Source organism: Typopeltis vanoorti, chromosome 4 (assembly GCF_054136105.1).
Source record: "Typopeltis vanoorti isolate ZY-2024b chromosome 4, IOZ_Tvanoo_1.0, whole genome shotgun sequence".
NCBI lineage: Eukaryota > Metazoa > Arthropoda > Arachnida > Uropygi > Thelyphonidae > Typopeltis > Typopeltis vanoorti.
Genome location: NC_143552.1, coordinates 115,787,920 through 115,803,600, shown reverse-complemented (window position 1 = coordinate 115,803,600; position 15,681 = coordinate 115,787,920). Strand labels below are relative to the sequence as shown.

Sequence of the window (15,681 nt, the reverse complement as noted above, 5' to 3'; positions counted from 1 at the left end):
CTATTCAAAGAATCTTCAGCAGCTCTAAAAAACGTTCCTAACCTCAACAAATTTGGGTGCATGAAACTGCCCCAAATTTGGGAGACTTTCATTTTGAGAACTTCAGCCCAACTGCCAAGACTACCAAATTAGCCCACAAGAGGGCACCATTAGGACTTTAGGAACAAAATTAGTTCTTATTCTCTTCCTCATTTGCTTTGTTAGTTCCTTAGTGCACATACCATATCTTTATGTTCCCGAAGATGGCAATGTGACATTGCCGAAATATAGAAGTGATTCATTAAAGTTATCTTTAATTAATTTACTTTATATGCGTTGTCAATTCCGTAAATTAATTACCAGTTATGTCTAACCAACGTATAAGTCTTACTACTAGAATCTTGATGGAATCCACACTGATAATCGCCAATAACATTCTCTATATAGGGATAAAGAGTCTTAAATAGAATGTTAGAGAAAATTTTATGAATTGTGTAATGTTTCGGGTGCCATTGTAATATTTTTTTGGTTTCCACTATATATCCTGTCGATGCTGCGATATTGTAATATTTTGTAGTTTCTTTCTTTTTCCTTTTTTTTATATTCTGGTTTCTTTACTTATATATATATATATATATATATCCAGGTGATGCAGCGGCAGTGTAATATTCTCAGCACTTAATTTTATGCGTTCCTTTTAATACTCTATATTCCTACCTTCTGTATTCTATACTCCTTTTACCCGAGAGCAATGGAAATGTATATTTAGATTTTATGACTGCACCATCCATGCCTCGATATGGTGCAAGAAATATAGTACTTCTAGTAGATTATTAAATCTTTCACAACAAAATCTCTTTACCATCCCCAAGTTATCAATTTGCTTTGCAATCCTGGCCCTTTTCTCACTTACTATTTATATCAATGTTTCCGGCTTGGGTTCAATTTTTTATTTAAGATCAATGCATTGCAATTAAAAATAAGATCAGGCAAAAACTTCGTTAAAAATGCAACATAGGATTTTAGTCAACAAACAGGCATATATTTTACACTATAAGACAGAGGGTAATCCTTTGCAATTCTCAAAAAAAAAACTAAAAACAAACTTGCATATATCTCTACTTCAATTAATACAAGGCACACATCATGTTATCTATCTAGCTTAAAGAATTATCATCAACAAACTTCTCAATACCTGCATATATCTCTCTTCAATTAATACAAAGCACACATCATGTTATCTATCTAGCTTAAAGAAATATCATTAACAAACATCTTAATACTTGAATAATTGGCGTTAAGGACATGTTACGATTAATATAACATATTGTAAACTTAGTTAAGAAAAATCATACAAGATTATATATAGGCGTTAGATAAAAATCATAACCTAAAATATTTCCTAGGAATTAGCTATACTCATTCTTAGATGCAATCATCGAAATCCAGACAGAACAAGCCTCTAAAAGTTATTCTGGCTATTAATGTCCCTCTTGCATGCATTTTTCCAGTTCTACAACCTATTCTTATAGCATCACACAGTCTAAATAAAGCAATATTTTAACTCACAGGCTGTTTTCTGTTGGGTTGCACTCTCCAATTCCGTTGGCTGCGACTTCCTATGTTTCCTTTTCTTCGTCTCGGGTTTTTGATCTCTCCTCCCTCAGGTCCTTGGGATACCAGCCATTGATCAGGTTGGCTCACAGGATGTGGGTGACAATTCATCGGCGTGTTAATACACCGGCAAAGGGTCGCGAATTGTCAGGGCCTTCACAGACTTGGATAAGCGGAACGGCTCATAGACAAGTTCAGCTGCTCCTCAGTTGATTCATCCCCTGGTCATCTACACTTCTGGGCTAAATGACGGCTCGTGGCATGGCTTCCTCCTTGACACGTCAGGATATCACTCTGAGGCTTTATATCATATCGTATGCTCATTTCTTCTCTGTGCAAAAAAAAAAACTCCTCTGTCTCTGGAAGTCCCATCTTATATTCCATCAGTTCTGAGACCCAGGGTTCAGTTTTCTAAACCCTGTGTACTCCTTGCGTGCACTTACATGAACCCCTTATGTTGTCATATGATTCCTGGTTTCTGGAACCTTCGACAAGCCCTTTCTTCTCCATCTTCGTGTTCTAATCTCATTAAGTCAGCCAGCGGAACATCCTTTTGAAATCTTGCCACCCCCTTTTTTGCATTGACCTTGAGATCCCTTAGGGTTGAACATGTGAACAAAATTTCAAATGGCGTTTCAACTGCAGAGCATTTCCCTTAGCCTTGAAAGTTTTACATCTTTTGTTCAAAGAGATAGCTAATTCCCGTTGGGCTGTACATGTGTTACATACAATACAAAATGTTAAGAGAAAAGACTATTTACAGGTGTTCTGGATTCTGCCTAACTGTAAAAACTCGATGTGTTTGTTATACAAAATTTATTCTTGTTGCATCGAATTTTTACAATGGTCCACCCTTCCTAAAAAAAATTCGATGCAACAAGAATAAATTTTGTATAATGAATGCGAGTTTTTACAGTTGTACATAGTAGACGACCTGTTCAGGAGGTCAAATTCCAGATGATTGGAATAAAGTGGAGTGTGAGAATTCAAAGAAATTTCTCTACTAAGTGTTCCAGGTGAGATTTATACAAGCATTCTTAAAAAGAGACTGAGAATAATTGGGACAAATAAAAGGACAGAGAAACTGGAAGAAGAACAAGCGAATTCAAGCCAAATAGAAGTTGTCAAATCAGATTTTCAGTTTACTACAGATAGTTGAGAAATTGTGGGAATGTAACAAGGATCTCTACTTGAGCTTTGTAAATCTAGAAAAGGCATTTGAAAAGATAGACGCCCAAGAAAAAGCTTTTCAAAATACTACAATTATATGGGTAAATGGAACATCATAATAGAGCAATGCACATAGTCTATATTTAAGTTGTGAGTCAGCAGTTGGAATTGAAGGAAATACAAGAAAATAGTTTGTAAGATTATCTGTGAGACAAAGGTGTACGTTATCTCCACTCCTATTCATCATCTATATAAATCACATTATGATAGAAAATGTCATTAAACGTGATACAGTAGAATCCGCTTATTGTGATCACGGATAATATTATCAATCGGCTATTGTTATCAAAATCAGTCAAGATTTTGATAAAAAAATCAGTCCCAAAACATACCATTTAAAGTGAATTTAAAATAATCTGTGTATTGTAATCAAAGTTCCAGTTATTGTTATCAAAATCCTCGAATGTTTAGCCTTTTGCATCTCAGGATTCTAAGAAATAAGGGTTAATTAGGAGAAAATTTGACAAAGAACATTTGTTGAAATCTCAGTTTCTTGCTAATATCTTCCAGGCAAATGCAGGTGGGTAATCTTAATCTTTTTTTAATTTAATCTTCTATAAATTATATATTTATTTTAATCCTTTATCCAAGTGTAAGCAAACAAAGTTTGCACCTGAAGTATCTTCAGGACTTGGGCAACTCGTGGTAAAGGTGGACAAAGCTTCACATCGCTTGCCTTAGTATTCTATAATGCAAAGCACATCTCCTTGCAGACATGTATAATGTTATGCAATATGGGAAGGGTCACCACCCAGACCGATTTCAACCTTTATTGAGGTTTCTTCAGTGGGAACCAAACTCAGAGGTGATACCATGCAATGCAGAAGTCATATCTATTTATACAAGTTGCCAAAAGGTCTCACACCTTATTATTAAATTACTCTGGATTAGAGAAAGATGTTGGAAGTTTTTTCCCACTTGGTTAGACTATAAATTATATATTTAGTTTAATCTTTTATCCAAGTGTAAACAAACAAAGTTTGTGCCTAAAGTATCTTCAGGACTCGGGCAACTTGTGGTAAAAGTGGACAAAGCTTCACATCACTTGCCTTAGTAACCCATAATAAAAAGCACATCTCCTTGCAGACATTTATAATGCTATGCATTATGGGAAGGGTCACCACCCAGACCGGTTTTGATCTTTATTGATGTGTGTCTTCAGTGGGAGCCAGACCCAGAGGTGATACCAAGGTTGAAGCAATGCAGAAGTCATATCTACCTATAGGTAGATATGACTTTGACCCAGACTTTGTTTGCTTACACTTGGATAAAGGATTAAACTAAATATATAAGTCTAACCAAGTGGGAAAAAATTTCCAAAATCTTAAATCTTCCAGGAAAATGCAGGGGAATATAAATACATACTAATTGTCATTTTTTGGAGTTATTTTCATATCTCTTTCAGTAAGTGAATTTGACTAAGTGCTCATTAAAACAGCATTATGGCAGAAGCAAGTAAAAAACATAAAAATTTATCTTTTCAAGAAAAGCAAAGAATTTTGAGTGCTATGATAAGTTTCCCAAAATGAGTCAGCATAGTGCGGTTGTACTGCGCTGACTCATTTTACAACCACTCTTGTTAAGATCTTAAAAAACATCAAACATTGAAACTTCAGCTCTTACTAATGAGAACGTGGATCAGAAGAGAGCCTGATCTAGTATGGATACTCAAGTTGAATCAGCATTAAAAATTTGGTTTAGTAATGTTCGTGAATACTATGGCTACTCCTTCTTTTCCTTGATTGTCATTGCCTGAATATAACATTTTGTACTTATTGCTCAGAAAGATCTAACCAGTTTTTGTCTTTTTTGTTTCAGTTAACCCTATTATGTCGATCTGGTACTTATCCAATTCTCAGTTCCATTTCTTTGCTTCTTATGTTGATAGTACTGATCTTGAACTTCGGTGATGTTGAGTTGGTGTATGTTTTAGGATTTTTTCCAGTAACTGACTTTTTGGTGTTTGCCCTGGTTCCCTGGTGAAAACAACGGGAGCCTTGTTTAACTGGGTGACACCCCAGCCCACATGAAATTCTGTCATGTTGTACCAAACATTTTATATTGTTGTTTTAGCCAATAAGAATACAATTTGGTAAGTTGAATCCCAAATTGCTAGCCCATCCTCCATCGTTCATTCAGTATCCAGGTAGATACCTAACAGTGTGCACCACGAGAAGGTGAGGATTGGACATTAGGTCAGAAGCCCTGGTCGGTTCTCCGCATTCCTTTAAAGGCTGTGTGGAGGTCTCCTCTTAGTTATACAGCTTTGACCCTTAAGCATCCAGTAATCAATAGAAAAAATTATAATTGATATATCACCAATTGATGAAATTAATAAAACTTGACCTTTCTCTTTATATTCATTCATATGGCTCAAGATAGGTCATACTGTAGGTCTGCTGTATCCTAGATTTTTTATGATTTTTGCATAGCTTGCACCATTTTCGTGGTTTTTAATAACTTCAAGTTTATCAGCTAAAGTAATAATTATGCTTTTCTTTTTTTTTTTTATTATTGTAGTCAGTTTGTTTTTCACTCTTTCTTTTATCCATAATTAACAAGGATAGAAAAAATTAGAATTTTTAAATTCAAGTCTGCACATGACTTTAATAGTGGAAGACTAACAAGTAGCACATCTGGGTTTGATGGAACACACTGAAGTGAGCAGCAGGCAAACACTTGTTTATTGCCCATCCAGTATGCTAGGCTTAGCATGTGATTCATGTTTATTATCAGAATACTAACAACTCACACATCTGCTTCCAATGGCAGATGAAACAGTGAGGCAAGCAGTAGGCAAATACTTGTTTACTGGCTGACTGAAGCATGGTAAGCTTAACATGCAATTCAAATCTTTTTCAACTATCACATAAAAAAATCACATTAACTGGAAATTTGCATCATTTAAAGTAAACAATGAGATACCTGATTGCACTACCTGAAAAATGTGTTAATCGAATTCCTTTATGTGAAGACTGGATCTATAGGATGTTATATTCGGTAAGAGTGATGATCAGAGGAAGTAAAAAAGGAGTAGCGATACCATTCTAAACTAAACATGAGGATAAACTTCTTGACTGGCAGGAAATTTTAGGTATAGTGCTTAAGGGTCAAAGCTGTATAACTGAGAGGAGACCTCCACATAGCCTTTAAAGTAATGTGGAGAACCAACCAGGGCTTCTGACCTAATGTCCAATCTTCACCTTCTCGTGGTGCACCCTATTAGATATCTACCTGGATACTGAACGAACGAGGATGGTCTGGCAATTTGGGATTTAGCCGACCAAATTGTATTCTTATTGGCTTAAACCACAATATTAAATGATGATACAACATGATAGAATTTAATGCCAGCTGGGGCTTCGTTAACAAGGCCCCTGTTGTTTTTGCCAGGGAACCAGGATGAACAGCGAAAAGTCAGCTACTGGAACAAATCCTAAAACACACCCCAACTCAATATCACCTGAATTGAAGATCAGTACTATCAACATTAGAAGCCTGAATGGCAAAGAAATGGAATTAGATGAGCACCAGATCGACATATAGGGGTGACTGAAACAAAAAAGACAAAAACTGGTTAGATCTTTCTGGGCAATAAGTACAAAATGTTGTATTCAGGTAGTGACAATCAAGGAAAAGAAGGAGTAGCCATAGTATTCAACACTAAATATGAGGCTAATTTTCTTGAATGGCAGGCAATTTCAAGTAGAGTGATGTGGGCAAATATCAGAATGGGGAACTGGACGATGAGACTTATTTGTGCCTATGGTCCCACAGAAGGTTTTCCTAAGGTAGAAGTGGAGGAATTTTTTGAAGCTTTAGAAAAAGCAACTGACACAATGAAAAGGGAAAAGTTGGTCCTTGTTGGAGATCTAAATAGCAGAGTAGGAAATGATTGTGAGACATACAAATAATATTTTGGGAAACTTTGGAAAAAAGAGCAAAGCTAATAATAATGGCAAATACCTGTTGGATTTCTGCTCAAGACATGGACTGGTTATTACTAACACCATGTTCTTGGAGATTCAGTGGCAAACTCTGAAGGAAACATTGATTGATTCTGCCAGAGAGGCATGTGGTGAGGTTGTGTGCAAGGATAAAAAAATCAGAACTCCCTGGTGGACACAGGAAGTTAAAGAGGCAGTGAAGGAAAAGAAGAAAGCATATCAAAAGTTCCTGGCAAATAAGTCAGCTTTTACTCTTACAGAATACAGAGACAAATGTAAGAAAGCTAAACAGTGTGTAAAACTAGCTAAACAAAAGTCATGGGAGGACTTTGGCAAGAATATAGAAAATAAATATCAAGAAGGTGGCAAAATATTCTGGAGGTTGTTGAAGAAGCTTAGCAATGGAGGAAAGAGTGCTGTAAAAGGAATTAGAAATGATAAAGGTGAAATGAAAACAGGAGAAAAAGATATCCTTGAAGTATGGAGTAATTACTTTGAAAAACTGCTAAATGAAACAAGCAGTGATGACAGCACAGTGATAAAAAACACTGACCAGGCATGTAGTCAAGAATACATATCCATACTTGAAGTAGAAAAAGCCATCAAAGGCTTGAAATGCGGAAAGGCAGCAGGAGTAGATGATATTCGACCCGAAATGCTGAAGTATGGTGGTATAAGAGTCTTACAGTGGCTGCACTGCATAGTTCAGAAAGCCTAGACAGAGGGACGAATTCCCAATGATTGGAGTAGAGCTCTCATAGTACCCATATATAAAAAGGGAAATAAAACTGAATGTGAGAATTACAGAGGTATTTCCCTACTGAGTGTTCCTGGCAAGATCTATGCAAGTATACTTGAGAAACGGTTGAGAAGAATTGTGGAAGAAAAGCTTGGTGAAGAACAAGCTGGATTCAGGCCAAATAGAGGCTGTCAGGATCAGATCTTTACTTTACGACAAATAGTCGAGAAAGCATGGGAATATAACAAAGATCTGTATTTAAGTTTTGTCGATTTGGAAAAGGCATATGACAAGGTGCCAAGAGAGAAGCTATTCAATACGCTACAGTTATATGGTGTCAATGGGGCATTATATCAAGCAATACTTAGTCTTTATTTGAGTTGTGAGTCAGCAGTTAGAATTGAAGGAAGTACAGGAAGATGGTTTAATGTTAAATCTGGTGTGAGACAAGGATGTACATTATCCCCTCTGTTATTCATTATCTATATGGATCACATTATGAAGGAATGTGGTATTAAACCTGATATCAAAATTGGAGATGTTAATGTCAGCTCTTTGCTTTATGCGGATGATGTTATACTTCTAAATAAATCCGCTACAAGTCTGCAAGATTCTCTGACTAAATTGAATAGCTGTTGTAATAGATATGGTATGAAGGGCAGCAATAAAAAGACAAAGACAATGAAAATAGGCAGAATCATTGAAAATGTCAACTGTGTTGTGAATGGAGAACCTGTGGAACAAGTAAAACATTTCAGCTACTTAGGCACAATTTTTACTGAAGATAGTAAACTAAATATAGAAATAGACAACAGAATCAGCAAAGCTGGTATCGTGGGAAGTCAATTGAATAAATTCATATGGAATAAGAAAGAAATTAGTCGGAACACTAAATTAGCTGTATACAAGACTGTGTTCAAACCAATTTTAACTTATGGATCTGAGAGCTGGGTCAGAAGTAAAACACTTGACCAAAGACTAGAGACCGCAGATATGAGAGTCCTGAGAAAGATTAGAGGTGTGAACAGATGGCATCAATGGCAATATCATATTAAAAATGAGGATATTAGGAAAGAACTTGGCATTGTCAGCATCCAGGAATGTGTTAGCAGAGCTAATCTCAGATGGTATGGTCACTTAAATAGAATGGGAGAGGAAAGATTAGCAAAACAAGTGTTCTCTGCCAGGTTGGCAGGAAAACGACCCAGAGGAAGACCAAGATATATGTGGATTGATACGGTACAAAGTGTCTTAGGTGATAGAAATATAAGATCTGATAATGTTGGAGTCTTGACAAGTAACAGACTGATTTGGAGGAAAATTGTAGATAGGAAGTTAGTAATGATGTAATTTTTTCATGTAGTACTGTCATATCCTGTACACCCTTTGAGGGTAGATGGCAGGAATTTGATGATGATGATGTTCTTACATAAAAATGTGAACAAATTCACATGGAGAGAAGAGGTAAGGAATAAGAAAAGTCTCATTGACTATGTTATTGTTCATAGTGATGTTTTCTCTCTGGTGCAGGACACTAGAGTGGACAAAGGATTTGAAATTGGAAGTTATCACCATTTAGTCTTAAGCAGGATAAAACTGAATTTCATATTGAAAAGAAGAACATGTAAGAAAGTTTTAAAACAAACAAAAGTTGAGCAGCTCTCAGATGTGAAATGTAGACTAAAATATACAAACATTATTCAAGAAAAAATGAAAGAGTTTGAGAACGGGAATCAAAACTTGGAGATTCAGTGGCAAGCTCTGAAGAAAACATTGATTGATAATGCCAGAGAGACATGTGGTGAGGTTGTGTGCAAGGATAGAAAAATCGGAACTCCCTGGTGAACACAGAAAGTTAAAGAGGCAGTGAAGGAAATGAAGAAAGCATATGAATAGTTCCTGACAAATAAGTCAGCTTTTACTCTTACAGAATATAGAGACAAATGTAAGAAAGCTAAACAGTGTGTAAAACTAGCTAAACAAAAGTCATGTGAGGACTTTGGCAAGAATATAGATAATAAATATCAAGAAGGTGGCAAAATATTCTGGAGGTTGTTGAAGAAGCTTAGGAATTGAGGAAAGAGTGCTGTAAAAGGAGTTAGAGACGATAAAGGTGACATGAAAACAGGAGAAAAAGATATCCTTGAAATATGGAGTAATTACTTCGAAAAATTGCTAAATGAAACTGGCAGTGATGATAGCACAGTGATAAAAAACACTGACCAGTCATGCAATCAGGAATACATATCCATGCCTGAAGTAGAAAAAAGCCATCAAAAGTCTGAAATATGGATAGGCAGCAGCAGTAGATGATATTCGACCAGAAATGCTCAAGTATGGAGGTATAAACGTTTCACGGTGGCTGCACTGCATAGTTCAGAGAGTCCTGAACTGAAAGACGAATTCCAGATGATTGGAGTAGAGCTCTCCTAGTACCCATATATAAAAAGGGAAATAAAACTGATTGTGAGAATTACACAGGTATTTCTCTACTGAGTGTTCCTGGTAAGATTTATGCCTGTATACTTGAGAAACTGTTGAGAAGGATCGTGAAAGAGAAGCTTGGTGAGGAACAAGCTGGATTCAGGCCAAATAGGCTGTCAGGATCAGATATTCACTTCACGACAAATAGTCGAGAAAAATGGGAATTTATCAAAGATTTGTATTTAAGTTTTGTAGATCTGGAAAAAGCATATGACAAGGTGCAAAGAGAGAAGCTATTCAAAATGCTACAGCTGTATGGTGTCAGTAGATCATTATATATTAAGCAATACTTAGTCTTTATTTGAGTTGTAAGTCAGCAGTTAGAATTAAAGAAGTACAGGCAGATGGTTTAATGTTAAATCTGGTGTTAGACAAGGATGTACATTATCACCTCTGTTATTCATTATCTATATGGATTACATTATGAAGGAAAGTGATATTAAACCTGATATCAAAATTGGAGATGTTAATGTCAGCTGCTTGCTTTATGCAGATGATGTTATACTTCTAAATAAATCTGCTACAAGTCTGCAAGATTCTCTGACTAAATTGAATAACTGTTGTGATAGATGTGGTATGAAGGTCATCCATAACAAGACAAAGATAATGAAAATAGGCAGAAGAATTGAAAATATCAGCTGCATTTTGAATGGAGAACCTATAAAACAAGTTAAACATTTCAGCTACTTAGGCATAATTTTTAGTGAAGATTGTAAATTAAATATGGAAATAGACAACAGAATCAACACAGCTGGTATGGTAGAAAGTCAACTGAATAAATTCATATGGAATAAGAGAGAAATTAGTCAGAACACTAAATTAGCTGTATACAAGACACTGTTCAAACCAGTTTTAACTTATGGATCTAAGAGATCGGTCAGAAGTAAAGCACTTAAGCAAAGACTAGAGACTGGAAATGTGAGAGTCCTGAGAAAGATTAGAGGCATGAACTGATGGCATCAATGGCAATATCATATTAAAAACGAGGATATTAGGAAAGAACTTGACATTGTCAGCATCCAGGAATGCATTAGCAGAGCTAATCTCAGGTGGTATGGTCACTTAAACAGAATTGGTCAGGAATGATTAGCAAAACAAGTGTTCTCCACCAGGTTGTCAGGAAAACGACCCAGAGGAAGACCAAGATATAGAATGGATTGATATGGTACAAAGTGCTTTAGACAATAGAAATATGAGATCTGATAAAGTTGGAGTCTTGACAAGTAACAGACTGATTTGGAGGAAAATTGTAGATAGGAAGTTAGTAATGATGTAAATTTTTCATGTAGTACTATCATATCCTGTACACCCCTTGAGTGTACATGGCAAGAATTTGATGATGATGATGATGATGATTATATGTTCAAATTTCCAAATTAGGGAACTGGGCAATGATGCATATTTGTGTCTGTGGTCTCACAGAAGGGTTTACTAAAGAAGAAGTGTAGAATTTTTTGAATCATTAGAGAATATCTGGCATAAAGAAAGTAGAAAAGCTAGTCCTTGTTGGAAATTCTTAAGAGCAATATAGGAAATGTATCCTCAGTATATGCAAATATGTTGGGAAAATTTAGAGAAAAAAGCAAAGATAAAAAGCATCTGTCAGATTTCTTTCAGGACAAGAACTGGTTCATCATTAACACCATGTTTCAACATATAGATGTAAACAAATTCAAGTAGAGAGAAGACACAAGAAAAAATAAAAGTAATAACTATGTTCAGCTTACCAGTATGCAGAAAATTTGAAATAGAAGTGATCACTAGTTATAAACAGAGTAAAAATGAATATGATATTGAAAGTTAAAATATATAAGAGAGTTTTGAAAACAAAGTGGAGCAGCTTTTAGAGGTGAACTGTTCCGCTATACAAATATAGTTCAAGGGAAAAAAAAAAGAGTTTGAACACAAGAACCAAACCTTGGAGTCTCAGTGACAAACTCTGAAGAAAACATTGATTCATTTAGCTAGAAGAATGTGGGAAAGTTGCACGGATAAAAAATCTGAACTTCATGGTGTGGATTCAAGTTCCTTGCAGTTAGCTTGTGCTCTAAGAGATTACAGAGTAAAATGTAAGAAAACAAAGCAGTGTGTAAAAGTAACTATACAAACATCTTGGAAACTGGTAAGAACACGGAAGGCAGATATCTCTGTAGTGGCAAAATGATCTGAAGGCTATTGCAAAAGCTTTGAAATGGGGAAAGAGGACTATAAAAAGAATCATCATCATCAGTGGGTCTAACAGGCACTTAAGTGCCCACAAGCTTTTAAGTATCTTAGGATTTTGTAACCGTAATTTGAGGACAAGTAGTTAGCCTTATGCCCAGGGGTTCAACAGATATGCTCACTCACTCACCTATGGTGAGTAGATTTTGCCAGCTGGCGAATAACTGCAGACCAAACAAAATATAATATTTTTTAATTTAATAAAAATAACTTTGAAAAACACTAATGCAGCACCACTACTTAGTTTATGGAACTCCTACTGACATCATTAAAAAATGGGGTTCTTGGTGAGTATATTTATTGAGTAGGATTTTGCATAATTTGTCGAGTCCTACCTGTATCTATAATTATTCTTTGTACGTAAATTGCATGTGTTTTACTGGCCGGTTTGCCTGGTTGTGAGGCAGAAAACTTGAGGTTCCTAAAGGAAAAACATGCTGTCTCCGTATGAACAAAAGTAATTAGGGTTGATGAAAGGTGATTTAAAAATTGTTGATAAAGATATTCTGGATGTCTGTAGTTATTACTTTGAAATTTTATTAAATGGAACATTCACCAACAGAAATGTGGAATATTCGGGGCTAATGTAATCAGGAGCACATATCAACATATGGAGGTGTAAAAGTTTTGCTGCAGCTTCCCTGCATAATTCAGAAAGTCCATTACCATATACAAGTTAGAGGAATTTTTTTGCCTAGTGTTCCAAGCAATATTTGAGATGAGGCTAAAAAATATTTTGGAAGAGGAACTCAGATAAGGACAAGCTGAGTTTAGGTGAAATAGAGATTGTCTTTTTTTCAACTTTATGACAGCTAGTTGAAAAATCATTGGAATATAATAACAAGGATCTGTATTTAAGTTGTACAGATCTGGGTAAAGCTTTTCAAAAGGCTGTGATTATATGGGCTAAATAGAACATTGTACTGAGCATTACTTAGCCTATTTGGTCCTAAGTCAGCAGTCAGAATGAAGTTTGAAGTAAAATCAAGTGTAAGATAAGACTGCTCTTTCTCTCTCTCTCTCTCTCTCTCTCTTTAGAAAGTCATTAAATCTAATATCAAACTTAATATTTCCTTTATACAGAAGATGTTATATTCCTAAATGAATCCAATGTAAGTCTCAAAGATTCTTTAATTGACAAAAAGTGTATTTGAATGGCATAAAAGGTTTAAAAAGTGATGGGAAGGTATGAAAGAGAAGGAAAGAACTTAGCAAGTTAGTTTGGCCTGACAGAAAATTAAGTATACAGTTGATGGCAATGGCAAAGAATTAAATTTAGACAAAGAAACAGTGAGGAAGGTTTTGATGGATGATGTTGGAATGAGAAAAGTTTCTGCGAAGATAGTTCTGTGAATTTTGAGTGAAGAGCAAAAGCAGTGTCAGCTTGGTGTTTGTTCTGATCTTTTTTCACACTTGTCTTTTTTTTTTAGAATTATCACTGATGATAAAACTTGGTGCTTTCAGTATGACTCTGATATACTGAAAGTACCAAACGTGCAATGGAAAACATGTTTGGTGCTTTCAGCACCACTATTGAAAAGGTGTGAATGTCACAATTGCAAATCAAGATAATGCTTGTTTGTTTTTTCAATCACCAGACTTTTTGGCTGTTCCCGAAACTGAAGAATCCTTGAAAGGAAGCAAATTTTCTTACACCAACATCATGTGATGACATTATTAAAATTATTCCTGAAGACAAGTTGCAGAAATGTTTTGAACAATGGCAACTTCGTCTAAGTCCTTGCTCCATGTGGAGGTAAAGGAGGGGAGTTACTTCAATGCTAATAGTAGCCCTAGTCTACAGGTAAACTATATTGTTTATCTGTAGACTTGTGCCTATATAGTTTTTATGTGTGCATTTTGAGAATTTAATTGTCACACCTTTTACACCATTATAATTCTTTAAAAATATTAATTGTTTCAGTTGCATCATGATTATGCATAAAAAATTCATTTTTTTACTGCTAATAAAATAGAGTTTATTGATTTTAAAATATATTAGTTGTTGTCTTGCATTACTGATTATTTTATTTTTTGAAATATCTCAGTTTTTTTCTGTATATTCAACAGGTCCAGATCAGAATACATTGACCAGTTGAAGAAAGATCTTTGTGAATATTACAGCTACAATGAATTTCTAATGGGAAAACTGATGGAGCTCTTCTCTCCTGCTGAAGTAATATATTTTTGTACTTTGATAGTTTCTAAACTTTTCTTTAGTATAGCTAAAATGTAATAGAAAATAAATTATACTGAAATGATGCTTATTAAATATACTTCCAAAGATTGGAAGTGGATAAAATAGTTTCATTTCATAAAGATAATGCTTCAACAAATTTTGTATTATAGACTATTTTTGAAGTGGCAGTCAAAGTCAAAACTAGGACTAGAAATGTGTGATGTGACATTCTGTTTGAGGCAAGACATGGTGTTGTTGTTGCTAGACTTCAACACAAATGCTGCATGATAATTTATTGCATAAATTAGAGTGATGACAGCAGGAATAAGAGTGGCTATCTGCTAGATATTTTGGTCCATATTTTGTATACACTGTTCTGCCAAAAGTCTTAGGTTACCTCTTCTGATCACAGAAAAATTGATGTGACTGCAAATTTTATAGCCTACTAAGGAGAACAGCAATTAGCTTGGTGATCGCTTTTATCTTATACGGTATTTATGAACAGTGAGCATGTAAAAAAAAATAAATACTTAACTGCGTACTAAAGAAATAGAAGTCCACCAAGACACTATTAGATATTGCTGAAATGTTACATGATATGATGCTCTAAGAAATTTGATTACCTCATCTCACCATCAGATCTTCAATAATTTGTGTTTGGAGATGCAAGTAGCTACAAATATTCCCATATGTATTTCTGTGATACATGGAAAGAGCTGCATGCCATCAATTTTAATGGAAGATATCAGCTTGACATGGGTATGAAACTGCCATCCCACTTATTGGAGGCCTGAAATGGCTTGAAAAACAGTATCATGTTTGATCTCAAGATTAGTTTCTAGATTATTTAATCATAACCTGTATGGAGCACTAGCATATAAGAGGGTTTACAACTCTCCCATGGCCAGATTTATCGTTAAAAAATAAACTAAATAAAACTTGAACTATGGAAAATAGTCCTATGGAATGACAAGTCCCACAACACTTTCTTGCAGTGTTTGAGTATAGAGAATGCCTGGAGACCACTATTATGCTGTAGTGTATTGTCTAAGTGATGAAGTTTATTGTAGCAGTGTAATGATGTGAGATTGCTTCTTATGGTGATCCAGTGGTTGTAGTGCATAGAATCATGACTGTTAGTTCCTGTTAATGTTCTTGATAATTTTGTATATCATATATTGTGACAGTTTAATGTTGCTATTTATGATATTGCTGTGTAACATCACAAAAGCAGTGATTGTAAATGTATAGTTTGAAGATAGGTAGCATCTGATGGTGGCTAGTAC

At 35.1% G+C, this 15,681-nt stretch overlaps 1 protein-coding gene across 2 annotated transcripts in view; it reads left to right on the top strand.

Moving 5' to 3' along the window:
* LOC150107625 (28S rRNA (cytosine(4447)-C(5))-methyltransferase) overlaps positions 1–15,681 on the top strand; it is a 181,852-nt gene that overhangs the window by 74,534 nt on the left and 91,637 nt on the right. For both annotated transcript variants that reach the window (XM_090391435.1, XM_090391434.1), the window contains one exon: positions 14,287–14,392. In XM_090391435.1, the coding sequence (XP_090247561.1) occupies positions 14,287–14,392 (106 nt within the window). The remainder of the gene's footprint in view (positions 1–14,286; positions 14,393–15,681) is intronic.